At 38.9% G+C, this 27,348-nt stretch overlaps 1 protein-coding gene across 3 annotated transcripts in view; it reads left to right on the top strand.

Moving 5' to 3' along the window:
- The window catches only part of Gsk3b (glycogen synthase kinase 3 beta), a 126,259-nt gene that overhangs the window by 47,225 nt on the left and 51,686 nt on the right, over nucleotides 1–27,348 (top strand). For 2 of the 3 annotated variants that reach the window (XM_051191463.1, XM_051191464.1), the window contains exons 2-3: nucleotides 6,648–6,841; nucleotides 20,950–21,033. In XM_051191463.1, coding sequence (XP_051047420.1) covers nucleotides 6,648–6,841; nucleotides 20,950–21,033 — 278 coding nt within the window. Of the gene's footprint in view, nucleotides 1–5,682; nucleotides 5,765–6,647; nucleotides 6,842–20,949; nucleotides 21,034–27,348 lie in introns of those variants that run through there. The other variant, XM_051191465.1, reaches the window with a different exon arrangement.

Genomic DNA, 27,348 nt, shown 5'->3' on the forward strand with positions numbered 1-27,348 from the left:
TAAGAAAAGCCCATTCAAGAAACTTTACTGAGCCTGATGTTGCAACATAAGGGAAGGCGACAACACAGCAGTCTATTAGTTGGCTCACAAAGTGAAGCAGATAGCCTTCTTACATAGGTAGAAAAGGGGCACTTTCAGCAGTCACAAGGAGTCTTTCATACAAATGAGGGTTTGTGTTCATAGCAGTTATAACATTGTCCTTTTTGTACCCATCACAGCACAGTCCTGCTAGGTCACCAGGGAAAGTGCATTCCCTATTTGCCCAAGGTGGTAATGATTGCAGGGTATCCTAGAGCTGGTCCTCTTAAACTTTATCTTCTTGCACCCCCTTTTTGTTTTGAAATTTTTTTTTTGCCATGTGAGGTGTATCACTATCTAAAATAGGTATATGGTGCCAGCAGGATTGCTGAGTGGGGAAAGGCGCTTACTGTACAATCCCTATGACATGAGTTCAAGCCCTGGACTCCATAGTGGTGGGAGAGAAACTACTCCCAAAATCGAGAGTTTGCATAGACACTGAAACAATGTAATTTTAAAATTCTAAAACAAATGTACATATTACATCTGTTTTTAAGATTTGTTTGCCTGCATGCGTGTATGTCATGACATGTGCCCGGTGCCCACAGATAGCAGGAGAGGGTAAGTGTTGGATCCCTTGGAACTGGAGTTATAGCTGGTAACTAACTGTAAGTCCACTAGAGGGGTTCTGGGACTTAAATCTAGGTCCTTTGCAAGAGCAACAGTTGTTCTAAACTACTGAGCCATCTCTCCAGCCTCACCATCAATTTTAAAAAGAAAACATTCTAATAGTACAAAGACGTCTAACTTGTTAGATGTTGAGGGATGATGATAGAAAAACACGGAAGTCCTATTTCTGTAAGAGCAGAAAGCGTTGTATATATAGTAAACACGACTGTTGTTCATATGTATAGTGGTTTTAAATGGGAATCGGGGGTTTCAGGCAGCAGTGTTTGGTTGGCAGTTTGTGTTGTGGCAGCACAAAGTGCTCATGTTGTGTGTTTAGAACCAGTGCTACAGGAGGGAGGTAAGCGAGCACAGTGCAGCACAGGCTAGCCCTTTCAGAATGGGGCAGCACAGGCTAGCCCTTTCAGAAACACACATTCAGTCTGTTGTTTTTGCTTTTTTGTTTTTTCTCTACTGTTTTAGATAGGATTATGTTTAGATAGGATAGGTTTGTTTTTTTTTTTTTAAACTTGATAATGGATTAACTTAGACATCACCCTGGAATTTTTACTGTGCTGTTGCTAATTAGATTGACTTCATCTGATTTCCAGGTATTCCTCTTCTTCCTCAGCTTCATTTGCTCCAATGTCTGAACTGTTGCACTGTGGTCTAGAGAGTCCCCAGAAAAGAGCAGAGACCTTTATTTTCACTGTGAGGCTTTAGAATTTGTCTCATTCTGAATCTGTAGGCCTCAGTTCTTGATTGTTTTGTCACTTTTATGTTGTTTGTGTTTCTAAGCAAGTTTGTTTATTTGGGGAGAGCATCTTGCTTTAACAGTTTTTCTTTAGCCAACTTTTAAAGATAAGAATTGACTTTTTTTTAACCTGAAAAATTGACAACAGCAAGTGAGTGTGTTTCCTTTTCTGAGAACCATAATCTTACTTGAAAATTACAGTCCCATCTCTTCATGATCAAGAAATGATAGGTAGTGCCATTTTCCCACACAGTAATGCTCTTAGTTGGGAACCGAGGAAGCTTGGCAGTGTCTGTAGCCCCAGAAGGCATGTTACAGTCCGTTCAGTTTGTGTTATTTACATGAAGACCATGTTCTTGAGGCAACTCTGCTTCCCACTTCAGGTCACTAGAGCAACACATGGACAGCTTTCAGGGCCATTTGTGTGGGTTGTGTGGCTTATTAATATTCTCTAAAAGCCTCCTGTTTAAACATGGTCCACTGTTGCTTTTTCTTGAGAACTGTCCCCTTTAAGAAGGAAATGGAAAAAAAAAATGGCTGTATGCTTTTAAGATTTATTAATTCACATAAAAAAAAGACAGTGCTAGAGTCTCATCTTTATTCTTGAGGTGGGCTTCTTATTTTTTTGGATGTTCATTTCCACATTTGTATTCTATACTTAACAGTTTCCAATCAGAGATAGTTGGTCTGTGTCTGTGAGAGAGAGAGAGAGAGAGAGAGAGAGACAGAGAGAGAGAGAGACAGAGCGAGAGAGAGAGAGAGTGCGTGTTCCATCTGCGGGTATGGAGGGCAGAGGACAGCTTTCCAGCATAGGTTCTTTCCCTTCATGCGGATAGTGCATTTTGCTGGGATCGCAGGGTTTCACAGTAGGCCTTCTTGCTGGATGGACGGTGGTTGTTTTATTGCAAATGATTTTTCTATATTTTCATGAGGGATCTATATATTTAGGATCTCTATTATATAAAAAGCAGGAAGACACACCTTTACGTTGTTGTTTTAATTGTAGTAGGAAATGTGTACCATGTGACCAGATTCTGATTGTTTCAGGGTCAAGAATCAGGGCTGGAGCTGTGGGGAATTGCCACAGCTCTACTGTTGTCTCTGAGAGAAGGTGATGGCTTTTGAAGACCAACTTTATTTTAATAGTTTGTGTTGTATAACTAGAGAAAAATTATTATGCCGTGTAATCTAAGAAATTTAGTTTTAGGCAAAGTGGTTATTTTTTTTTCTAATGTGACAGATTTGTTATTTTTAGATCTTCATGAGGATTTTGTTTTTTAATGGTGTCTTTTGTGGTACATAGTAATCTAAGTGGTTAATGTTAAATTATTTGGATGATCACAGAGTCTAGTGTTTGAAGGTTTTATTTTTCATGTGCTTTTGGGAGGTAAAAGTTTCAAGACATAATATTGCCAAACTATTTTTAGAAATGCCTTCTAATAGTTGTGAATAAGTAGTCAAGGATGGGACCCTGTAAAGATTGTTCTGCATTCTAATACTTTCTGCCATTCTGGAGCCGATCTTTTCACAGGCTATTACTAGACTTTCTCCTTTTGGGGAAGTAAGAAAGCATGTGAAATCAGTCTTCAGGCAGCAGATGGGTTATACAAGGCATTGTGTTAAAGTTTATAAGCTAGTTTTTCTTACCTATTCCTATTTGCATAGGTGATATAATATGTCCTCATTTTTATGTTAATATTAAAGTATATGGAACTGTGAGGTGGGAAGTTATCATAGTTTATATAGTTGTTATGCTGTTGCCAAATCAGCTGATTCCCATGCCACCAATGACGTGCTTTTCTTTGGCACACCAGTCACTAATTGCCAGTGCAGTAATGTTCGTTACCTTTCCCCCAGTATTACCTTGTTGTGTTCTTGACTCTTGTTGTTCATGTTCCATCTTCAAAATTCCGACTATGTTCATCTTAATTATGGTTTTTCAATTGGCTGTAAATTCTTTGCTTCAAAAGATCTTAATTTCTTGTCTTTTTCACTTTCTCTTTGTTTTGTCTCTCAACAAAGCTCTAGCTATTCTGGAATTCATTATATATACTCACAAAGATGGCCTGGAACTTAGAGAGATCCAGGTGCCTCTGCTTCTCTAGTTCTGGGATTAAATGCTTGCACCACCATACCCAGCTCATTTCTGAAGTTAAACTCTGAATAAAGCAGTCAGAAAAGTGTGATGGTTTTGGAATAAAAGCTTGATGGTTTTGGAATAAAAGTTCTAGGATTGAGTTGTTAATGTATAGCCTTTGTGCCATTGTTTCTAGTGTACTCCAGACATGTCAGGTTGGTAGAGATGTGACATAAGAGTTCTCTGCAGTCTTCTCTAACTGCCTGAGGGCAAATCTTTTCATTTCTACTAAAGGATTGGTTGTTGTCTATTGTGGGTATCAGGCCTCAAGAATCTCTTTGTTTTGGGTGTGGTAATATAGCGGCTTGGGAGGATCTTTGTATAATCTTTTCCAGACCAGCCAGATCTACAGTGAGGCTCTGTCCCCCTTCTTCCCACTCCTTCCAAATCTTGAATAGTTTGTCCACTCTACTCTTTCATCAGTTACCTTTATTTGTACCTTTTCCCACTTGCCAATCAGGATGTTAGGATAGCTAGATGTTACCAACCTTAGGACTTGGAATGAAAAAAAGTGATCAATCCCAGGGTTGTGCTGGTTGAGTTTGTTCCCAACCTCCTGAAACAGAAAGGTGGTTTTTCAAGTACTACCTGAGGAGGCAAATGAGGAAGGTCATCACGGATGCCACTGTGGTGGCATGTCTTACAGGAACCAATTCCAAACTGTGTTGAAATGTCTTCATACAGCAGAAAGGCATACATTTCCTTTGTACTGTGGAACCCAGCAACCATTCATACAAGTTATCTGCTTTAAAGTAGGAATGCTTTGTTCTGTGAATCAGATCGCTTAGATTTGGAAAGCAGACCTGTTCAATGGACTTATAGTTCCATAGCTTTGGCTCTCATTCTACAGAGAAAAGACTTTAGGACATTATTTGGGATTATTATTTTTTTTAAATAACTGGATAATAAAGAGCATTCATTGCTTTATATTTAATTTTTCCGCATTTCACTGCTATGGACCTCTTAAAAGTGTGAATCTGTCTTTAAAAATGAGTTGGGTTTGGTGGTGCAACTCTTTAAGCCCAGCATTTAAGCGACAAAGGCAGATGGATCTCAAAATCCAAGATAGATAGATAGATAGATAGATAGATAGATAGATAGATAGATAAGATAGTTAGTTAGTTTCCAGGGTAGCCAGAGCTATGTAGAGAAACCCTGCCTCCAAAAACTCAAAGATGAAGAGGAGGAGGGGGACAAAGGAGGAGGAAGAAGAAGGAGAAATAAAAAATAAATGGAAAAGACAAGAAAACTACTTTTTTTGGGGGGTGTGTGTGGGTAGATAGAATTTACAACCAATTGAAAAATCGTAATTAAGATTAGCATAGTTAGAATCTTGAAGACAGAACAGATAATTTAGAATTAAAGTTATTTTAGAGAACACTGGGTTTATTTTACTGGAAGTTATGACATAAATGAACATTTAAGAGCTCTGAGGACCACAATATATGTGTCGATTTATGCTGCTGTTTGTGTGCATTGTGGCATTGACTTGTCTTTCAATACTATGCTAATTTGAAGTTCGCATTAGTAATGTATTTTTGAGTGTTTTGCCTTGAAGCTAGACATAATGCTAGACTATATGTAAATCTCCTGGCCCTCCTTTTTAGAAGTTATTCATAAACTTCAGTCATTGTTTTGGTATCTGATATGAAGGGCATCTTTTAAGAAAAGGTTGATCTCAGAGCCACTGCATATTGGCTTTTGTCTGTATTACATGGATATACATATTGGTCATTGTATGCCACCAACATTGCTATTATCAAGCAACTGGTGTTTGATATGGGAAAATGCCTATGAGAGTTACTTTTTCATTAGGTTAGTATGAGTTCAGTTGGCAACTTAAAAGTAAAAGGCATGATGGAAGAGAAATAGAAAAAGATATAGTTCAGTTAGGCTAAAGAACTTACATTAAGTACATATAGTTTTATACTTTGCATTGGATTGATGCTAGATTTGTTAGAAAAGCATAGAGGGAGTTATAATTGTCATTTCATCATGATTCTAGTGTATTGTGCAGTCACTAAAAGAACACTAAAAGCTCTTGAGAACCAGGTGACAGGTAGCCTAGGATAGTTTGGAATTCAGAAACAATTGTGGGCTGCCTAGTCAAATGGAGAGTTGGGCTTGAGCTTGAAGGGGGCCATATGGATTGCTGCTAAGGATGAGGCAACGCAAAAAGGTAAGGAAAGGTCTGTAAATGAGATGGGTATACTGGTAAGCCATATACTGGGCTCAATTCAGAATGGGATTTATTGTGCTTTGTTTTACTTGTTATAATCCAATTAAAGTTCTTTTCCTCCCAACATTTGGGAGGCAGAGGCAGGTTGATCTTTGAGTTCAAGGACAGCCTGGGCTACTATATAGAGAAACCTTGTGCCTCCCTCCCCCCCAAAAAAGTTAATTTTCTTATGTGACTTATCTCAAAGGTATTCTGCTAATTTGTTAAAAGGGAATAAAAGTAACAACTCAAAGCTTTAACTTTCCAAAAGGCAGAATGATCAGAACTTTTAATTACATTTATTTTGTTTTCAAGTAAATGGCCTTTTAAAAAGTTAGAAAGTTAGATCCCAGGGGAGTCCACTATTTGTACTTTGAGTTGGGGCAACTTTGTTGCATTTATTTATATAGACCTTCGGTATGTGCCTAGGCTTGTGATAGGCTTGCCTTGATTCCAGGCATGACCCATGATACCTGGCTTCCCATTAGTAGTATTTAAAAATTAGTTATTGTTTCACACACACAAACTTCTTTGATCAAATCTCCCCTCCCTGTTGTCCTCTGTTATTCTCTGTTATTCCCCTTCCTCCAGACCTCCCCTTCACAATGCCATTATTTAATAAGAGAACAATACATTTACATTATAGGCAGTCGTTTTCAGCAGTGAAGTAGAATGAACTTAACTAGAACAGCTAAGTAAATGGTGGGTTAAATTGCTTGTAACTGAAAACTATCTTATATGCTGAATTAATAAATATTTAAGTAATGAATGTAAGTATTGGGCCGTTTTTTTTTGGGGGGGGGCATACTTCTATACAGTTTTAATTTTTGTTTTAAATCTCTCTCTTCCTGTAGGAGATAAAGATGGCAGCAAGGTGACCACAGTGGTGGCAACTCCTGGACAGGGTCCTGACAGACCACAGGAAGTCAGCTATACAGACACTAAAGTGATTGGAAATGGGTCATTTGGTGTGGTATATCAAGCCAAACTTTGTGATTCAGGAGAACTGGTTGCCATCAAGAAAGTTTTGCAGGACAAGCGATTTAAGGTAAAAACCTGGTGTGTGTGTGTGTGTGTGTGTGTGTGTGTGTGTGTGTGTGTGTGTGTGTGTGTGTGTGTTTAAATTATATTGCTCTTAACCACTGAGCTATATCCCTTTCCTTTTCTGTCCTCTGCCCCTCCCCTCCTTCTTCCCTCATCTCCTTTCCCTCCCCTTCCCCTTTCCTTCCATTTGCCTCCTCTTCCCGTCTGTACAGCCCAGGCTGCTCTGAAACTCACAATCCTCTGTGGCCAAGCCTGCTCAGGGTTCCAATTAATTACAGATGACAGACCACAACTGGCGCGGACTTAATTTTTTATTGATTTGTTTTGTCATTTAACATTGTACTTCCTAAGTGATGAGAACCACTTTGTGATGGTTTCTTGTTTTGCTATCTTGTTCAATCTCTGAATCTTCAACAGACAACTGCTGAAGTGGGGGTAAACTTATATAAAAGTTACCAGTTGGTTTGGAGAAAAGTATAAATACTTAACATTTACACTTCAGTTGTATGTGTAGGATTTGGGAGAGACATTCATGCTAGGGACAAGTGTAGAGGTAAGAGAGCAAATTGTAGGACTCTTGTCTTTTCCACTAGTGAAACCTGGGGATTGTCAGGCTTGGCAGCAGGCAGCTTATGAAAGGTCCTGGATATTTCATAAGGCCTGGCTAATCCCTGTTTAGAAGTAGCATCTGTGATCTAACATTGTAGGCCTTCTGCTTATATATAAAAAAGAAATGGGCAGTGTGGCAGTGGTGGTGCACACCTTTAATCCCAGCGCTTGGGAGGTAGAGGCAGACAAATTTCTATGAGTTTGAGGACAGCCTGGCCTACAAAGGGAGTTCCAGGACAGCCAGGAAACCCTGTCTCAAAAACCCAAAAGAGGGGGAAAAAAAAAAAAAGTGGGGGGGGCATTGCTTTCTAGACCATGTTGGTTAGAGGATAATGATGCCCAGGGGATGATTTAGGGGTACCTACTTGAGTTCTTGGCACCTCTTGATGAACTTGGCACATTGTGTGAGGGCTATGGCTAAGCTCTTCCCTCTATTGGAATTTTTAATTGGGATTTCATTAAGGTTATACATTAGGAAGATCTGACATTTCAAATGTTGAATTACATAAGAATAAAAAATGCAGTTTGTTTAAGTCTACTTTTTCTGTCTTTCAGTTTTTCTTACTGGGTTAGTCTTGATAATTTTATTCCTGGATATTTTATTGGTTTTTTTTTTTCATACTTTTTATCACTTACATACTAAAAAGTGGTAGGCTGCATTACTCAGCTCAAGTCCTTTACATTAACTCACTCTTTCTTTGTAGATTTACTCTTTTGTTTTCTTTACTACCAGAATAATTGAGGCCAAAATTAAAATTTGCTCTGTTGACCAGTTTATTTTATCATATAATAATAATTTCTCTTACAATTTAAGACTGTCATTTAATGTGAGGGATTTACATAATTTAGGGATTTATATAACCTGATTAGGGCAATATTAAATAATTAGGTATGTCTAGAGGGAAGACTGGATAGATAAATATCTGCATTTCATATGTTCTGTACCCCTCCTATTGTGTACCATGGCACATTACATAGTTTAAAAAAATTGTTTTGTAGGGATTGTCTTCAGCTAATCAAACTGATTAATGTAGAGTCCATTAATATTAAGACAGACAGTAAATCAATCAGTCCTAAAAAGTAACTTTTGGTGTTTGAATATCAGTACGTGCATTTAAAATTAGTGATCTTAGTTTCATTAACTATTCATTTTAGTTTTCCTTTGCACTAAGTCATAGGTTTCAAGTCTCCTGTTTGATTTCACTTGTGGTTGGGATAAAGAGAAAATAGTAGATGTAAAGTCAGTACTGTTTTATTGTGAATGTGCACTGCTATGTATATTGCATATTTTAAGGATAAAGAGAGATAATATCTAGTATTCTTAGGGATTTGAATTGCTACATCCTGGTGCTCACATGTGATTTTTGGGTCTGTCCCTCCACCCTCTTTAAAAATGTCTTTCTTCTTTGTTGCACTTTTGAAATATGGTTATCTCATTTTCAGGCAATTTAAGTCATGTGGAAAGCCTATTTACTGATCACATTGTTAGACAAGTAATCTTTATGTCCTGTAAATGTTCATTGACTTATAGAATTTAGCTTTTATTTATTAACTGGAAGCTGCAAGATAATGTAAGAAAAACTGAAGAAATAAGAATGGCCTTTGTAGTCACACACCTCATACAGGTAGCACAGCCCACCCTGAAGACCTCAGTCCAAACACCTGAGGATCCCACAGAGCCACATACCTCTTACATGCCTCCCAACTGCACTTTCAGCTTCCCGGGATTCACTTTCACCAACCTTGGGTTGACCAAAGCTTACTCAAGGTAGAACATCTAACATCTACATTAGGAGAGGCACACCAAAAGACAGCAGAGAAGAGGCTTAGCAAAAGACATGCACAGCTGGCCTTGAACTCACAGAGATTTGTCTGCCTCTACCTCCTGAGTGCTGGGTATTAAAGGTGTGCTTGTTTGGTTTACATGTCAGCATGCCTTAGTGCTAGAACCACAGCCCAGCCCAGAAGTCTTGTGCTGTTCAGGAGGTCATGTTGGCCTGTTGGAGTAGCAGGTTCCCAGCATTGAATTCTTATTTTTGGTCAAATAGTGTTAGAATATGTTACATATTGTTGATATTCAGATTGTATCTTTGTTGGTTTTATACACACACACACACACACACACACACACACACACATACAGAGCGAGGCAGGCTATTGCGAGCATTGAATGTTTGTAGTTACTGGTCAGATATTTTTCATTTACACACACACACACACACACACACACACACACGAGTGGAATTTCTAGGTCACATGGCGATTCTGTAATTAAAATCTTGAGGGAATGGTAACCTGTTTTCCTAAATAGCTATACCATTTAAAAGTTTTGTAATAGTGCTATGGGTGCTGTAGTTTCTGCACTTATCTTGAAAATACTTGCTATTATCTAGGAGTATTTTTTTGTTTTTGTTTTAAATTATTCTGGGTGTGATGTTCCATTATCTTTTTCCTTTGTCCTCACCTAAACAGCATGAGTTTTGCTCACACAAAAACCAGAGCATCTATATTTCATACACATTTTGTGTATTTCTAGCTCCCTTTGTTATTGATTCCCAGATTTGCTTTATTACAGCTATAAAAATACCTGATGTAATATTTGTCTTGTTTGATTTGTAAGATGTCATGTGGCCTTGCATGTATGTGATCAGTCCTTCACATGGTTCTGTGTATGCTTTAAAAGATTATATATTAAAATGTAGGGTTTTATATGTCTGTTTGGTCCAGTTAATTAAATTTTACTATTATTTTGTATGTGTATGTGCATGTATGTCTGTATGCTTACCTAGGTATGCCTTGATGCTTGTTCAGAGGTCAGAGGACAGTCCTTGGGGGTTGTTTTTCTCTTGTCATCCTATAAATTCTGGAAATGAACTCAGCTCTCCACACTTACATGTGAAGTGTCTTTCTCCACTGAGCCATCTTGCTGGCCCCTAAAAAATGTTTTTGTGTTTATTTTATTATTGATGCATCTATCTGGGAGATCTGTTCATTACTGAAAGTGTAACTTAATTAATATGTTACTTGGGTCTGTGGTGGTTAGATTGTATGATTATATGATCTATTACATGATCTTAGTATGATCTGTAATCATGTAAAAGACAAACCTGGTCATGCCTGTGAAGGAATTTCTAGATTAGGTTAATTGAGGTGCATAGATTCATTCTATATGAGGGCAGCACAGTTGTATGATATCTAGATCAAATGAGAGTGAGTACCAGCATTTTGGCACCCTTTCCTGAAGGGGGTTGCAATCTGCCCAGCCACTTCATGCTCTGGTTACTGTGCCTTCCCCACAATTATGGACTGAAAAACTTTTCTCTAGCACCCCTTTCATTTCCATACTGGCCATGACATTTTCCACAACAAAATGTATCATAGCTTTTTCAAAAAAAATGATTATGTCTTATCATTCATCCAAATATACAGTGCTAATGTTGTAAATTCTAGGTTGTATAACAGTAAACAGAATATTCCCAAAATATGGTGCTTCAGAGTTTATTGGGGAGAGACAGACAATAATGAATAAACACAAAGTAGTTATAAATGTTAGATCTGTTGTTATTCTGAAGATGAATGGAACAAAGAAATGGAGAAAGGGATGCTGAAGTTGTTGAGATTGTGATTTAAGATAGGGTAAGAATGTAGCATTTAAGGGAACACCTGAAATAAGTGAGTGAAACTAGATTTTCATTAACACAGTTATAAGAAATATATTGTGTATGTATGTGGGCATGCATGTGTTTGTAAGTTAGAGGAGTAAGTGTAAGACAGGAGTAGTTTCTTTGTTTCTTCTACCATGTGGTTCAGGGTTCAAAGTTAGGTCATCAAGCTTGGTAGCAAGTGCTCTTACCCAGTGAACCTTGAATATCTTTATTGTATGTATACATTTGTGTCTTTACTACAATGAAGATGGAAAGCATTAAAAAGATTTTTGTATTACCTTCTCTCCCTGACACTCAGTATAACCCCAGCAATGAAGTTTATCCTAATGACACTTGCTGCTCTTGCTGAAGATCTGGGTTCGGTTCTCAGTACCCATACAACAGTTCGCAACTGTGCATAATTCCACTTTTAGGGTATCTGATGCCTGCTTCTAGCTTCTGCAGGTATCAGGCATATACATGGTACACAGACATACATGGAGTCAAAACACTCATTTACATAAACTAAATTATCCTTAAAAAGTTATTAAAGAAATATAGAATTGTTACATAAGAGAATTACATATACTGACTCTGCTTTATTATTGTTTTGCCTCTCAATCATATAGTAACATATGAAAGTCAGAGAGGGTTGCAATTCCCTTGTAATGGTGAAGAGCATGGGCTCTGACATGTTTGGTTTAAGTTTTGCCCCGGCTATTTGCTAGCATCTTTCTTAACTCTTTGATACTTACAGCCAGCCTTTCTAAAATGGGGATAATGATGTTGCCAACATAAAAGGTTTAAACTGTAAAAATAAAGCTGCTAGCATAATGCTTGGCTCAGGGTATATTTTCAGTATTTCATAGTCGCTAGAATTGTCACTATTGCTAATAAGTGTTTTATTGACTTTTATAGATACAGGTTTAAAGCATTTGGCTACATGCTAAGGCCTCTAGAAATAAGTTCCAAGAATCCCATTCATGTCTACTTTAATCCACAGTAGCTGACAGGAAGTATAAGTCCTCTACTTTTCTTTGCCACACAGTTGGTTCTTTTATAACTATAATTTACAATTAAAATATTCTATGTACTGATTACAGTAGTATAAAAGGAAGATATTGGCATAATTTCCTAGAACACTAGTCATTAAATGAATCTACAAAGTTCCTTCTGGGACGGAGGGAGTAGGTGTCATAGGTAAAATATTTTTCTTATTTCCAGAGTAATGGTAAACTGTGGGCCTGCCTCTAGTTATTGTAAATAAAGAATAGAGTTCATTAGAACACGTCATGTCCATTATTTTCCATTTTGTTGATAGCTATTCCTCTAGTGTAACTACAGAGTTTTTAGTTGAAGAAAAGTCCATATGGTCTGCCAGCCTGAAGTACTTACTATTTCAACTTCATAGAAAATACTCATCCACTCTTGTTCTAGGCTCCTACTTTTGTGTTTTTTCTCTTACAACCTTTGTAATTTTTGTCTCTTGTATGACTACTTATGTACTGGGTATAGATATGCCTCAGAGCTCTTTTCTGAATACCATAAAATTTCATGGGGGTGATGTGTGACGCCTTGTTTAGTTCTCCAGCTTATTTTGCTCTTTATAGACTTTTGTTTTCTAATTAGGCGTGCAGGCAAGTCTGGGTGTCTTTTTTTATTTTCTACAAAGTTTTGTATGCCTCTGTGACTTCAGGAGTCATGCAGCTCTCTTACTGAGAAGGGAAGGGATATTCAGGCTTTTCTGGACCTTCCACTTCAGTGAGCATGTTTATCTTAGTTAAGACACCATGACCACAACAACTCTTATAAAGGAAAATATTTAATTGAGGGGGCTTACAGTTTCAGACATTTAGTCCGTTATCCTCATGGCAGGGAGTGTGGCAGCATGCAGTCAGATATGGTGCTGAGAGGTCTACATCTTGCAGGCACCAGGAAGTTGAACTATAACACTTTGGGAATTGTTCTGAGCATAAGAAACCTCAATGCCTGCCCCTACAGTGACATACTTCCTCTAACAAGACCATACCCACTCCAGCAAAGCCACACTTCTAAATAGTACCATGCCCGATGTGATTATGAGGACCAAATATATTCAAGCTACCACAGTGTGCCAAGCTGAACTTCCCCCTCCTGCTTCCAGAAGACCTTTCCACTGTGTTAATAGCCATATGAGTAAGAAGCCTGGAAGCCTTCTCTTTCCACTTAGCAGTTGTTAATCTGCCTCTCCTTGGTTTTCAGTTCCCTTTCAGTTCTCACTGAAGTCTTGGTTTTCTATCTTCCCCTCCTCCCTTTAATAACCTCATTCATAGCTGGCAATCTTCCCAAAACAAATCTCTTATTCAGAACATACTAGTGGGTCTTTGTGGCTTGCAATATTTTAAAATGTTATCTTTGTATATAAGACACTTTCCCTGACAGGCTTGCAGAATTTTACAAAGTAATAAGTAGGTTTTCTCTTTTCTCCTTGTCTTAGTTACTTTCCTATCGCTGTGATAAGAAACCATGACTAAAGCAATGTATAGGAGGAAGAATTTATTTGGACCTTACAGGTTAGAGGGGTTGAGTCCATGACCATCATGGAGGGGAGCATAGCAGCAGGCAGGTGTGATGCTGGAGCAGTAGCTGAGAGCTCACATCTTGATCCACAAGCACAAGGCAGAGAGAAAGCTAACTGGGAATGGCATGGGCTTTTGAAACCTCGAAGCCCACCCTCAGTGAAGGCCACAGTTTCTGATTCTTCCCAGCCGGTCATCAAACATAAGCTCCCAGGTGCCATTCCCATTCAGACCCTCATACTCCTGAGCCCATACAAATACAGCAGTTTGTTAGTGAGCTAACTAACGACAGTAAGGCTGACTTGGAAGCGAAGTGTTGGTTTGCCTGCTCATTATCATTTTGCTGACACAGACCCTCAGTTCTGACATATAGTTAAGTCGAGCTAAAAATATTTGTTATATGCCTGGAGTTATTTTGAGATTTAAAAAAAAAAAAAAAACAAAACACATTTGTGTGTGGGGGGTGGGGACATCTGACTTTACTATGGAATCAAAGATTTAGGCAGGGATTAAATTGATTCAGCTCTTTGGATAACATCCGTTTGTTTTTTGTTTTTTAACAGAACTTATATTTAGAGAAGGTAGTCTTATTTTATTTTTTATTCATTTTACATACCAACAACCACAGTACCCCTGCTCCTCCTCCTCCTCCCCTCCCACCCAGTCCTCAGAAAGGGTAAGACCTCCCATTAGAGTCAACAAAGCCTGGCACATTCATTTAGTTGAGGCAGGACCAAGCCTCCCCCCTCCCCCCACTTAGTCTTAAAAATACAATCTTTGAGGTGGCTCGTGTTTTGCAGCAGCAGAGTCTGCTGTGATGAGGGAAAAGGTCTTCCAGTAGAACAAACTTTGGCGAAGAAGAAAAGATGATCGACAGGAGTATGCTGCCTACTTCACACCCACAGCTGCAGGCTTGCTGGATGTTTCCTCACCTGAAAGTTACCTTCCTCTGGGGTTTACATAATGGTTCCTAAGTACCCTTCCAGGGATCCTTCGCTCCATGGCTGGCCTTTCAGAAGCAAGCCAGACCCCCTCCCCAAACACACACGCGCGCGCGCGCGCACACACACACACACACACACACACACACACACACACACACACACACACACACCCATCAGTGTAAGATGTCAGATACTGTAAAAATGAACAAAATCCTTTGTCTGTTTGTTTTTGTTGTCCTAACAGAAACACAGAAGTCACTTAAAGGAAGGGAAGAGTTTGGTTTATGGTTTTAGCGGGTTCTATTGTTCTAGGCCAGTGGCTTGATGATAAGCATAAGAATGAAATGGAGCAGAGAGAATGGGGGATCAAGTGCACCATCCCAGGGCACACTCCCTGAGAGCACCTTTTCCAACTAGCCCCTTCCCAGTCATAATATGAATCCATAAACGTCAGTCCATTGATGAGTCCAGAGCCCTTAGGATTCAGTCACTCTTAGTGATTTGATTTACCAGCTGTGGATCAAGACTTCTACATGTGTGTCTTATAGGGAAGTGTGTGTGTGTGTGTGTGTGTGTGTGTGTGTGTGTGTGTGTGTGTGTGTGTGTATAAACACTTTTCAAAGATGTATTTTAATCTTTTTTATTAAAAAAAAGTAAAAACAATTTTTGTTTGAATTGTGTTCTTCAGGTTTTCTCAGTAGAGAAATTATATCTTGAGTAACTAGTTTCTTTTACATGTTTAGTACAATTTTAAGTCTTTATTTTGTATGTAAGATACTTCGTGCCTTCCCTCCCTGCTCCCTTCTCAATGCTGGTTGACCAGCAAAGATAGCCAGTTCAATTTTTGCTCTTAAAGAATTTGTAGTAAGTTGCTGAGGCAGGGTGTATATTGGTCATTATGATATGATACTTGAATTCTATAAGTTTTGGGATACTTTATTTTATATAACATCATTGACCTGTATGTGTGTAGTAATACATGCAAAAGTAATTTTAAATTTATCTAAAATCATTTTTAAATACTATAAGAAGAGTTTAACAAGTGCTGAAACAGCTGAATATGTCCTGAAGATGGTGAAGGAAAGATTCAAATAGCAATTTTAGTTAGGCGGGTAAGTAGGAGGAAGGGTCAAGTCATTTCTGTGATAGTGTGATCAGTGATGCCTATAATGAGCAGATAGTATTGCCACTCCAGAATATGAAGCAAAATGTAGATCTAATGTAGAGTACTCGTTTAGTGTGTGGGTGGTTATTTGGACAAGGAGAAGCCATATTACAGAGTAAGTTGTCACTTGGAGGAAACAGGTCTCCCTCTTCTAGGTTGTAATATTGACACTCCAGTGTCCCTTGGGTTATAGTTTGTTTGTATTTCTTTTACTTTGAAGTGGTCTATGTGTTTTGGTTTCAAGCTTTAAAAAAAAAGTTTGAGCTGGGTGTGTGTGGGGCATACCTTTAATCCCTGGTCTACATAGTGAGTTCCTGGTCAGCCAAGGCTACACAGAGAAACCTTGTCTGAAAACAAGCAATGGAAAAGTCTAGTTTGGCAGTCTCTGCCTTTTGATTGTGTACGTAATCCATTCATAACTTATGCAGCCTCATATAAGGAATTACCGGTGCCGTCACTTGGTTTCTATCTCATGTTGGTTTTGTCCCTGAGCTACTGGCTTCCTGGTCTTTAACAAACACCTTTTCCCTGTTTTTGTTTTTGACTGTTTCATGCACGTATGTAATAAATTGTAGTCATTTTAACACCCACCCCTTAGTCACCCCCCTTCTGCTGTAATCCTCCTTCCCAGCAGGTCCCACTCCTGTGCCATGTCTTGCATGTGACCCATTGCATATAATTAGGGTTGCTTACATGTACCTGTGTGGAAAATTTAGTGGCGCATGGGCAGAGTATCAGTGGCTATAACACGGAAGAAAGGGACAGTCCTTCCTTTAGTCACCTTTAGCTGTCAGGAGTCCTTTAAGGTGGGGTGGGGTCTCGTGAGAACCCCTTTCCTTCCATTAATGAAGTACAGATAAGCCTAGTCCAAACAAACATTTTATATACTTTGTTAGTTTCTACATTGCTATGATTAGATATCTGAAAGAGGGGGGGTTATTTTGGTGTATTGATTGAGGGTGTAGCCCATTGTCCTGGGAAAACAGGGTGACAAGAGGAGTTTTAGGTGTGGTGGCAGCTGGGTACATTGTCCCTCGATCAGGAAGCAGAAAGAGATGAATGCTGGTCCCTCCCTCCCTCCTTCCTTTCTATTTGTTATGGGGTCTAGGATCCTAGCTGGTGTAATTGTGCTGTCAGCATTCAGTCTGGTCCTTGTCACCCATCTACCATCTCTCACCCCTCACAGACATTCCCAGAGAAATGTCTCTTAGGTGAATCTAAGTCCCATCAAGTACACTATTGAGCACAAGCCTATAATGGTTGTTCTGGGGATTACACTTAGCACTTTAATTTATGACAGTCTGTTTCAGGTTAATACTGCTTTAATTCCAGTAAAATATAGTTCAGATATAGCCTAATTGCCCTTCCTTATGTGCTATTACTGTTTTATGCAATATATTTATGTTATGGCTTATATTTTATCTTTTGTTGAAATTAAAGGAAGTTGGGCTGGAGAGATTGCTCAGAGGTTAAGAGCACTGACTGCTCTTTCAGAGAGTTCAATTCCCAGCAACCACATGGTGACTCACAGCCATCTATAATGAGATCTGGTTCCCTCTTCCTGTATGCAGGCAAATATGCAGACAGAATGCACTATACAGAAAGGAACGAGGGAGGGAGGGAGAGAAAGAAAGAAGGGAGGAAATTAGAGGAAGTCAATACATTATGATTATAGTAGTTGCTTTATATCAGTGCTGAACACACTAGCTTTGTCTCTCCCGAACCAATGTCTGTTTTTGCTTTTTGCATTGTTTTTCAAGACAGGGTTTTTCTGTAGCTTTGGGACCTGTCCTGGAACGAACTCTGTAGACCAGACTGGCCCCTAACGTAACTCACAAAGATCTGCCTGCCTCTGCCTCCCCAGTGCTGGAATTAAGGGTGTGCACCACCACCATCCTGCTGTCTGTTGCTTTTGTTAAGTGCGAATATAAACTTTTCCTGTTCTTTATATGTCTTTATGTTTTAAAGAATATTTTTTATATCATGGCAACTCTTGATTTTTTTTAAAATTCATTTATTTTTATTTTCTGGGTGTGTGTTTGCCTGTAATAGTATGTGTTCATCTGGTGCCCATGGAGGCAAGAAGAGGGCACTGGGTCTTTTGAAACTGCAGTTACAGACTGTTGGGAGCCACCATATGGGTGCTGGGACCCAAACCTGGGTCCTGTGCAAGTTCATCAAGTGTCTAAACCACTGTGCCATCTCTCCAGTCCCTAAATTGGACTTAAAAAATTATTATTGTATTTTATGTGCTTGTTTTGCCTGCTTTAATGTCTGTGCACCATGTTTGTGCCTGGTGCCAGAAGTAGGAGTTGGGTGCCCTGGAACTGAGTTACAGGGTGGGAACCATGAGTGTGGGTGCTGGGAATGCACCCTGGTCCTCTGGAAGAGCAGCCAGTGCTCTTATCCACTGAGCCATCTCTCCAGCCTGGAGTTGGATCCCTGCCCCCATTTTTTTAAAATTAATTCTTTAAATTTAACTTAAAAACAATTTTATTTTACATTCCAATCCCTGTTTCCTCTCCCTCTTGTCCACCCCCTGCCCCCCAATCCCTTCCTCAGAGATGGTGAGGCCTCCCATGGGGGAATCATCATGGAGTTGGATTCTTTAAAACCTTGTGAGTGTGATTGTTTTGAAGGTTTTTGTTTTATTTTATCAGTCTCTTGCCTGATTGTAGTCTGTAGGGGTTTTTTTTTCAAAGTAATTAGCCTTTTAATTGTGTTAAAAATTGATTTTTTTTTGGCACAGTTAATCAGATGTTATTCATGAGATCTTATGTTTAACACTTTGCAGTTATAAAGGTTTCTTATCCTTTTGGCACTTAGTGTATGTGTGAGTTGGAAAATACATTGAAATTCAGAGAGTTCTCGGGTTGCTTGTACTTTATCCGAGGTTACCTTGGGTCTCCTGGGAAAGTATTTTCCAGGTGTTTGGGGAGAGTGGGTTTCCTGACCTCATCATTCTTCTCCTGAAACTTTCTCATCTTTAATATCGTGTGCCTCCTACACCTACTTTAATTCAGTCTCATTAGTCTGTGTCATCATTGTTCTGAAATTGACATCTTATATTAGCCATATTGCCAATTTTCTGTTTTTATCTTAAACCCTTAGCAGCTTTTGATGTAAGCAATTTCTTTTTTTTAAAAAAAGCCTTTTCTTGACTTCAAGAGAACACTCTTTTCTTTCTTCACTTACAATTTCATTATCAATTTCTGTCTCATGGTTCCCCTTGACTCCTATTATTCAAACTTACTCTTCAATTTTTAGAACACTCTTTTGGAATGGTAAGTCAGCTCATAACTTCACTTGTCAAAATCTCTATTGAATTTCTTACAGTGGTTGAAGAGGCTTTATTCCATTTTACCCCCTGCTACCCTTCTCCCTAAACTTATCTACCTTTCTTCCCCTTATGATCAGTGATACAACCACCTTGTCTTTCTGTCTCTTTCTGGGACATTCCAAACCTATTGGCTAGGTTTTTCATTTAACTGCTATGCTGTGCCTTAACAGCTTCAAATATATATTTGTTACATGTCCCGTTTTGTGATAAAGCACAGTCTACTGTGGCTGGCAAGTCCTTGTGGAAGGGGCTGACATGTTTCATCCACAGCCTGGAAGCAGAGAATGACAAATGTTAGTGTTTAGTCTAGGGCATAAACCCAGGGAACAGTGCCACGAACTTAAGAGTGCGTCTTCCTGCCTCAGTTGGCCTGATCAAGATAGTTAATCACAGGTGTGCCCAGAGGGCCTGTCAATTTGATGGTCAATTTCATTCAGATCAAATGTGTTTAATCTTTACTTACTTACAAAGTTCTCCTTCATACCTTGATCTAAAATACCTATTTTCTATATCTAGTAAATTTGACATTTTTAGCATAACTTAAAATTGATTCTTTGGGGATCTCATGTCATGTACCCCAATTATGTTCCCAGTTCCAGTTGCTCCATATCTGCCCTGCACCACCATAGCATCCCCCACAAAGGAAAAATTTTAAAAATAGTAATTAAAAATAAAGCAAACAAAAAAGTCCCACTTCGCTCCTCCTATCCTACACAATGTTTTCTACACTAATTGGAGAACAGAGAGCTGCTAAATTGACCACACAGGTGACAGATAGTTATACATTTAATGAAAACCTATACCCAAATATAGCAGATTTAAATGTCATGGGTGTTTGTGGAGTGGACAGGAGGGGAAACGGGACAGAGACTAGAGAAAGCCCTTGTGTCTATACCATTCTCCTTTGTTTTTTCAGTTAGACAGGCTCTCTCATGAACCTGAAATGCTAACTATGTAGGTTAGGCTGGCTGCCTGGTGAGCCTCTAAGATCTGTCTGCCTTTACCCATAAGCTCTGAGATTACACTCATGTATGGTCCCTTGGGACTTTTCCTGGAAGCTGGACATTGGAAACCAGGTTTTATGTTTCTTAGAAAGTAATCACCCATTGAGTCAGTTTATGTTTCTAAGTTTCTATGTTTTAAATTTTCCTTTGGATGTAGATATAACCCAGTGGTAAAGTGTGAGCTTGTACTCTAAATGGCAATACTTTTTCTTCCATTCACCATAGACCCTTAAGTTTCTTGAGAGTAGTAGGACCTTTCTTAGTTTTTTTTTTTCTTCCTTCCCCCTGTGCCCATAATATTGAGCAGTGTGTGGCACAGAGTAAATGGGCTGTGCTTGTAGACTAGTAGTGCTCCCTGTGGAGCTGGTGTGTCCTTACTCGACTAATAAGGAATACACGAGAATGGCAGTATTCATCTATCAAGTTTGTTTCCGACACGAGACTTCACTCAACATTGATTTGACTGGCACTTATATAAAAATTGTCCTATCTGAGATCATTTAGGGAATTTTATGATCTAGTAATATTGGAGTGAAATCCAGACCTTCGTGACTATATTCTCCTGATGGGTAGTAGCAGGTGACTCATTGTCTGGCACTGGCCTTTCTCCTTTCCCTCCTATTTTGTAGGTAGAGTTGCCCAGATTAGACTTTTAAACTCCTGATCTTTCTGTCTCTACCCCAGGAAAGCTAAGATTAGAGTTGTATGTCACTGGGTGCCTGGGTTGCCATACATTTTAACAGTATATATTCAGAGCCTATTTCTGTGCTTAAAGTTATTTTAGAAATACCTTGGTCATCATGATGAGTAGCTGTTATTCTTAAATATTTTATGTGCTTTCTTTGCAGAACCGAGAGCTCCAGATCATGAGAAAGCTAGATCATTGTAACATAGTCCGATTGCGGTATTTCTTCTACTCAAGTGGTGAGAAGGTAGGTGTGAAAAAATATCAACTAACTCTTCTATTCTTCTAGAAATAACCCTTCTATTCCTCCAACAAATTGATTTGAAGAATTCAAAGCACAAACCATGGTGATTCTGGTCCTAGGGTATTGTTGATCATGACACAAAAATGTTGATAAGAAAATGAACTTTAAATAATCTTCCTGGGGCTGCTGGGAGATGGCTTAGCATCTCATGCCACACCCGTGTGAGGACCTTAGTTCAAATCTCCAGAGCCCACAGTTAAAGCTTGACGTGGCTGCTTGCACCTTCAGCCCCAGCTCTGTGGGTGCATGGAGACAGACAGATTTGGCTTGCTGCCTATCGGCCTAGTTTCAAGTTCAGTGAGAGAACCTCTCTCGAGAATAATAGAGCTGTATACCCAGTGTCTCTTCTGGCCTCCTCACACAGGCGTGGGTGTGTATTCTTACACACGTGAATGTACACTCACACATCACACACACAATTTAAAAAGAAAGCAGATTTTTCTGAGCTCACTGTGGTGGCATATGTCTATAACTTCAGTACTTGAAGAGTTGAAGCTTAATGAGGGAGAGGCCAACCGGTTCTACATAGCAATAGCCCTGTCCTAAGTCCCCTTAAAAATAGAGAGAAAAGGATTTTCTACTTTAAAGATGTCTTCAGTTCTCAAGCACATTTATTGATATTTCTGTGTTCCTTATGTGCTTGTGAGCCCTCAGGTAGTTTATCTGTTTAGTAGAGGAAGGAAAATGATAAGATTATGTTAATTGGAAGTTGATTAGACGAGAAAGACATGTAGGGGGACTTTGCTTGGCCAGGGGAAAACTCTGACAGATCTATAAAGCTCATTATAATTAGTCACTATTTCTTGTTGCATTTCATTCTGTGAAAGTAAGGATAAGACTTAGTGTTGGGATGCCGCACCCATTTCCTCCTCTAGTATCTTTAGCAGATGTCAGGGTGTTGAATAGTCTCTTTAGGTTCCTTCTTGCTGCCTATCACTGTCCTCTCCACTTGCAACCCCCCTCTCCCCAAATACTGATTTGAAGTGAAGAAGCAAGGCAAGTAACAACCTGATTGTTTTGTTTTGTTTTTTCCCCCTTTTTAAAAAAATTTGTCTAAATGGGATCACTTGATATTTTGGGCTTCCGATTTTATGCTTGTAATATCTAATGTTATTAGGCCATTGTTGCCTTTTGACTTTACAGAATGTTTCTAGTGTAACCATTTTTAATGTTTTTTTTTTTTTTGTGTGTGTGTGTGTGTGTGTGTGTGTGTGTGTGTGTGTGTGTGTGTGTAACTTTATTTAGGTGTCTTAGACATTTGAGGTGCCCTACCTCAAATCTAAAATACAATAAGATATTTCATCCATGTTTGTGATGTTCATGTCTACAGATCTATAATTATTGTTATAACATATGGTTTAACAGCCACAATTAGCAAATTGATCTCACAATACTTGTTTCTTAGTTCTTCTTACTTTTAGGATCCCTCTACTAATATTGGGAATTGTAAATTCTCATAAGTATTTGGAGTTTTTTTATTTCTAAAGCCAATTGGTTAGTACTACTTACTTTTCCTTTCTCTTAAACTAACAAACTGCCCATTACTGTTTATTTCGGTATTTCTTTACTTTTCCCTGTCCCTTTCCAAATAAGATTATAGAGCATCTGCTCTGTTCACAGCATTTTATAATGGAATTTTGTATCCTCGTGACTTCTTTATTATTAGATGCTAGACATTATAATGCCCCAAAGGAAGAGTAAAGGTCAGAATTATTTGTATCATGATCTACTAGATAACATAAAGATTCATTTGCAAATGCCTCCTTAAAAATTCCCTCAACATTGTGTCTTAATTACTGTAATAAACATAGTCTCCATGTACCAGACATTATTTTAATGCTCTGTAAATGTTAACACATTTGACTCTTACAAAATTAAAGGGCAGAGAGGGAAGCTTGCTGGGTACTGAATGCTTTTCAGGTTTTGGTTTGGCAGGAGGGCCCATCATTCTGACTGAAAAAAGTAAATGGCTATTATTTGAGTACCTCAGAGGCAGATTTCCTCCCTCCTTGCTCCTGTCTTCAGTTTTCTGTTTACCATAACCATTCTTATAGACACCATGAGGCTGCCAGCAAGAACAGTAAGTCTGTGTCTACTAAAAAGGTATCTTATTAAGCTGGGCGTTGGTGGCCATGCCTTTAGTCCCAGCACTTGGGAGGCAGAGGCGGGAGGGTCTCTGTGAGTTCGAGGCCAGCCTGGTCTACAGATCTAGTTCCAAGACAGGCTCCAAAACAATACAGGAAAACCCTATCTCGAAAAACCAATATTTTCAGAGTAAAATAAAAAGATATTTCTTGGTTTGGAGTAGTTTCCCATTCCAGATTTCTATTCCATTCCTTCTAGACTCGAGGTTTCTGTCCCTTTGTAGATTTATTTTCTGTATCTCTTTGTCCTCTTCTTTCTGCTCTTTTCCCTCTCTCCCTCCCTGTTCTCCACACTCTCTTTGAAAACATATGAATTTCATTTTCTGGGTCTCTAGACTTTTCTTTTGTTAGGTCTTGACCTATCTTGGATACCCCCCACCCATTTCCAACTTTTTTAAATCTCTGTGGTGGATTATCTATCTGAGTTGAATATTTCTTAATCTCTTTTAGTATCCTAACACTCTACAGAACTCCATGAGTCAGAGTATCATATGAAGCCATATCCTGTGTCTATAGGAATCTTAACTTACCCTGCATGTAAAAACACTTTATGTGGGTGGTAGCTCACAGCTCCAGTTCCAATGCACATGAAATAAAATAAACTGTTAAAAAGAAAGAAACTTCTAGTGTGCTTGCCCTCATTAGATGGTATCACGAGCCTTTCACCTGTACCTGTACTTCATAACTGAAAGCACATGGTACCCTCTGTGAAGAATGCTGTTTTGATCTTAATGTTACAGATGCAGACTACAATGAAATAGGTCTGTAAATGTGTTACCTCAGATTTATACAGCTACTAAATGGAGTTTGGGAGTAGACCCTTAGGGAGTCTGAATCCAGAATATGAACGATGCCATATTACTCAGCATAGGAAATGGATTTTTTTTCAGAAACTGCAATAGAAATGTAACATTTAAAATAGCTTAGTAGTGATGGTTGAGCAAGGGCAGATTGTAGCATCAATAACAGTTGTCATAGTAGAAATGGTAATAGTAGCTAAACCATACTGGGTACTTACTTGATACCACTACTGTTAAGTTTTATTAGAGACTTCACATGTTCCTAACCTAAGCAATCTATTAAAACACATATAACTCATAGTTATCTCATGTTTACTATTATCAGTCGATGGGTCATGTGTTGAGTTCAGTGTCTTGTCTTAGTAAAGGTGACATTGGAGGTGGACCACAGTTATAACTGTTCCTAATGTAAACTAGCAGCCAGTAGCTTTCTGACTGCATCACTCCTCTCCTTAAATGGGAAACTCCAGATTTCTTAGCATGCCATAGAAGATGGTCTTTTTATTTGTTATATTTATTTACTTTTTATATTAAGGGTTTTGTCTATGTGCATGTATGAAAATCATGTGTATGCCAGGTGCCTATAGACTGCCCTGGACTGGAGTTAGGGATGATTGTAAGCTGCCACGGATGCTGGGAACCAAGCTGAGTGGGAACAACATGTGCACTTAACCATTGCGCCTGCCCCAGCCCCAGGCGTTCGGTTCTCTGTGCTGTGACTGTGCTCTCTCACCTCCTTGGTCAGGGCTGCCTGTACTCCTGCCCAGGTGCACTTCCCTCCATGTTTTGTCATTCCCGGACTGTGGAGGCTCTACACTGTGTTTCTGCTGTTCTTTTTAGAAGGATCCTGCTCACCAACTCAGTTCATCAGATAACTCACTCCTTCCTTCCCTTCCTGCCTCCTTTATAAGCTCTCAGTGTTTATCTTGCTTATTCTTTTAAACCTAATTTTTTTTTTACTTTAAAACTGATACTAATGTTTTACCATAATTTTTTTAAAAAGCTAGATCTTTTTTTTACTATATTGTCATTCTCAAGAGCATTCTTAGATCTTACTTAAGTTTTGTTTCTTCAACACTTGAGTCCCTGAGTCAGTGTTAGTTTTGTAGATGGTTTAGTGAGAGCCTTCTCCATAGTCTTAGAAAACTGAGTGCTATGCTCGGGACAGGATTCAGGGGGTTAGAGTAATGATGTGCTGAAAGCTTGAGAATCTGAGTTCACAACCCCATAGAAAGCAGGCATGGCTACACTTGCCTGTAACCCCAGCTTTGTGGGGTAGATGAAACTTGGTAGCCTATGAGCCAGCCAGCCTAGTAGGAAAGGCTTAGTGAGAGGCCCTGCCTCAAGGGAGTTAAGGCAGAAAGTGGTAGATGAAGGCAGTTAGCAACCCTCTCTGCACCTACCCCAGATAAAAACATCCAAGTGCTCAGCAGAAATAATAGTACTTATTATTTGAAGTTAGGATTTATTCTATATTAAAGATTTTATTTTGTGCATGTGAGTGCTTTTACCTATGTGTATGTATATACAACACATGGATGCTTGGTGCCTAAGATAGTCAGTCAGTAGAGGACTGAGTTACCATGGATGCTTGTGAACAACCTTGTGGGTCCTCAGCAAGAATAACAAATATTCTTAACTACTGGGGGCCTTTCTCTATCCCGGTTTTATATTATTTTTCAGGTAATTGATTTCTTCAGTTTATTTTTTGAGGTAATCACTGCACCCTTACTAAACTTCGTTTCTAGTAGGTTTTAAGTCATGACACCTTATTATCTACAAATAGAAAAAACATTGTACATCTCGCTATCTAGTGTTATGCCTTAAAAAATACATGTAATAAAATTTACTGCCATTTAAAAAATGTGTTTTTGTTACATTTATTATGTTGTATAACTATCATAACTATTTGTGAACTTTTTAATGTTATCTTGAAGCAGAGATTAGTTTTATTAAATAACTTGTGATGATTGAGATGATCATATTTCTTATGTTAATTCACTCTTGAATTCCCAAGATAATCCCAATTTGTTATGGTGTATAACCCTTTAAATTTGGATATTATTTTTCTCATATTTTGTTAAAGATTTTTGCATTTATATAGAAAGTGTTAGTTTGTAATTTTCGTGTGTGTGCGTGCGTGTTTTGTTTTGTCTTCGAAGTGTGTGTGTGTGTGTGTGTGTGTGTGTGTGTGTGTGTGTGGCTTTTGTATTACGATATCATGACCTTATTGAGCTAATAAATGTTCTGTCCTCTTTTGTATTTAAACGTTTTCCCCTTTCCTTTTTTTGAGCTAGAGTTTTCCTGGCTAGTCTCAAAACTCATGGGCTAAGTGATCCTCCTGTCTCCATCTCCTAAGTAGCACACCACAGGTGCATGATAATCTTTTACTTTTAGGAAAAAGAATTTTGTACTGCTGTTAATTTTTTCTACAAATGTTTGTCAGAATTTACTGTTGAACTCATCTGGTCCTGAAGTTTATCTTTTGGGGAGGTTATTATTTATTTGTTAAATCCTGTCTTAGAAGTTTATCTATTTGTCTTGAGTTACTTTAGTAATTTTTGTGCTTCAAGAGAAATTCTCCATTTCATGCAGGCTATCTTATTTGATAGCATTAAGTTTATAGTATTCAATTAGAGCCCTCTTATCAGCAATTTATCCTACCTTTTCTTTTTGGGGGGAAGGTTAGGGTTTTTTCCAATGGAGTTTCCCGGTCTAGAACTCACTCTGTAGACCAGGCTGGCCTCAAACTCACAGAGATCTGCCTGCCTCTGCCTCTGCCTCTGCCTCTGCCTCCTGAGTGCTGGGATTAAAGGTGTGCACCACCACTGTTCTTCCTTTCTTCCTTCCCTCCCTCTTCCTTCCCTCCTTCCTTCCTTGTTAACTCTTTTCTTTTTGTTCCTTTAGCTTGGAGGTGTTTTAGACTGTTGAGTGCTTGCAAGGACCTGAGATAGTCCCCAAATCCACATTTATGCAATGACACATCTGTAATTGGACATAGATGGGTTCTTGAGGTTCCCTGGCCAACTAGAGTGGACTGCTAGATAAGTTTCAGCCAGTGAGAGACCCTGCAAATAGCTCCTAAGGAATAACACCCACAGCTGTCCATACACTGCACAGATGCGCATACACGCCCTATCCCCAACCCAGTTTCTGTTTTTATTGATTTTGCAGTTGTCTATTCTCTGTTTTATTTATCTCTACTTAAACTCAAGCTGAGGTGGGGCAGAGGAGAGAGAGAGAGAGGAGAGAGAGAGAAAAGGGGGGGGAGAGAATATTGGGGTAGTGAGTGAGTGAGTGAGTATATATGCACT

Source organism: Phodopus roborovskii, unplaced genomic scaffold (genome assembly GCF_943737965.1).
Source record: "Phodopus roborovskii unplaced genomic scaffold, PHOROB, whole genome shotgun sequence".
Taxonomy (NCBI): Eukaryota; Metazoa; Chordata; class Mammalia; order Rodentia; family Cricetidae; genus Phodopus; species Phodopus roborovskii.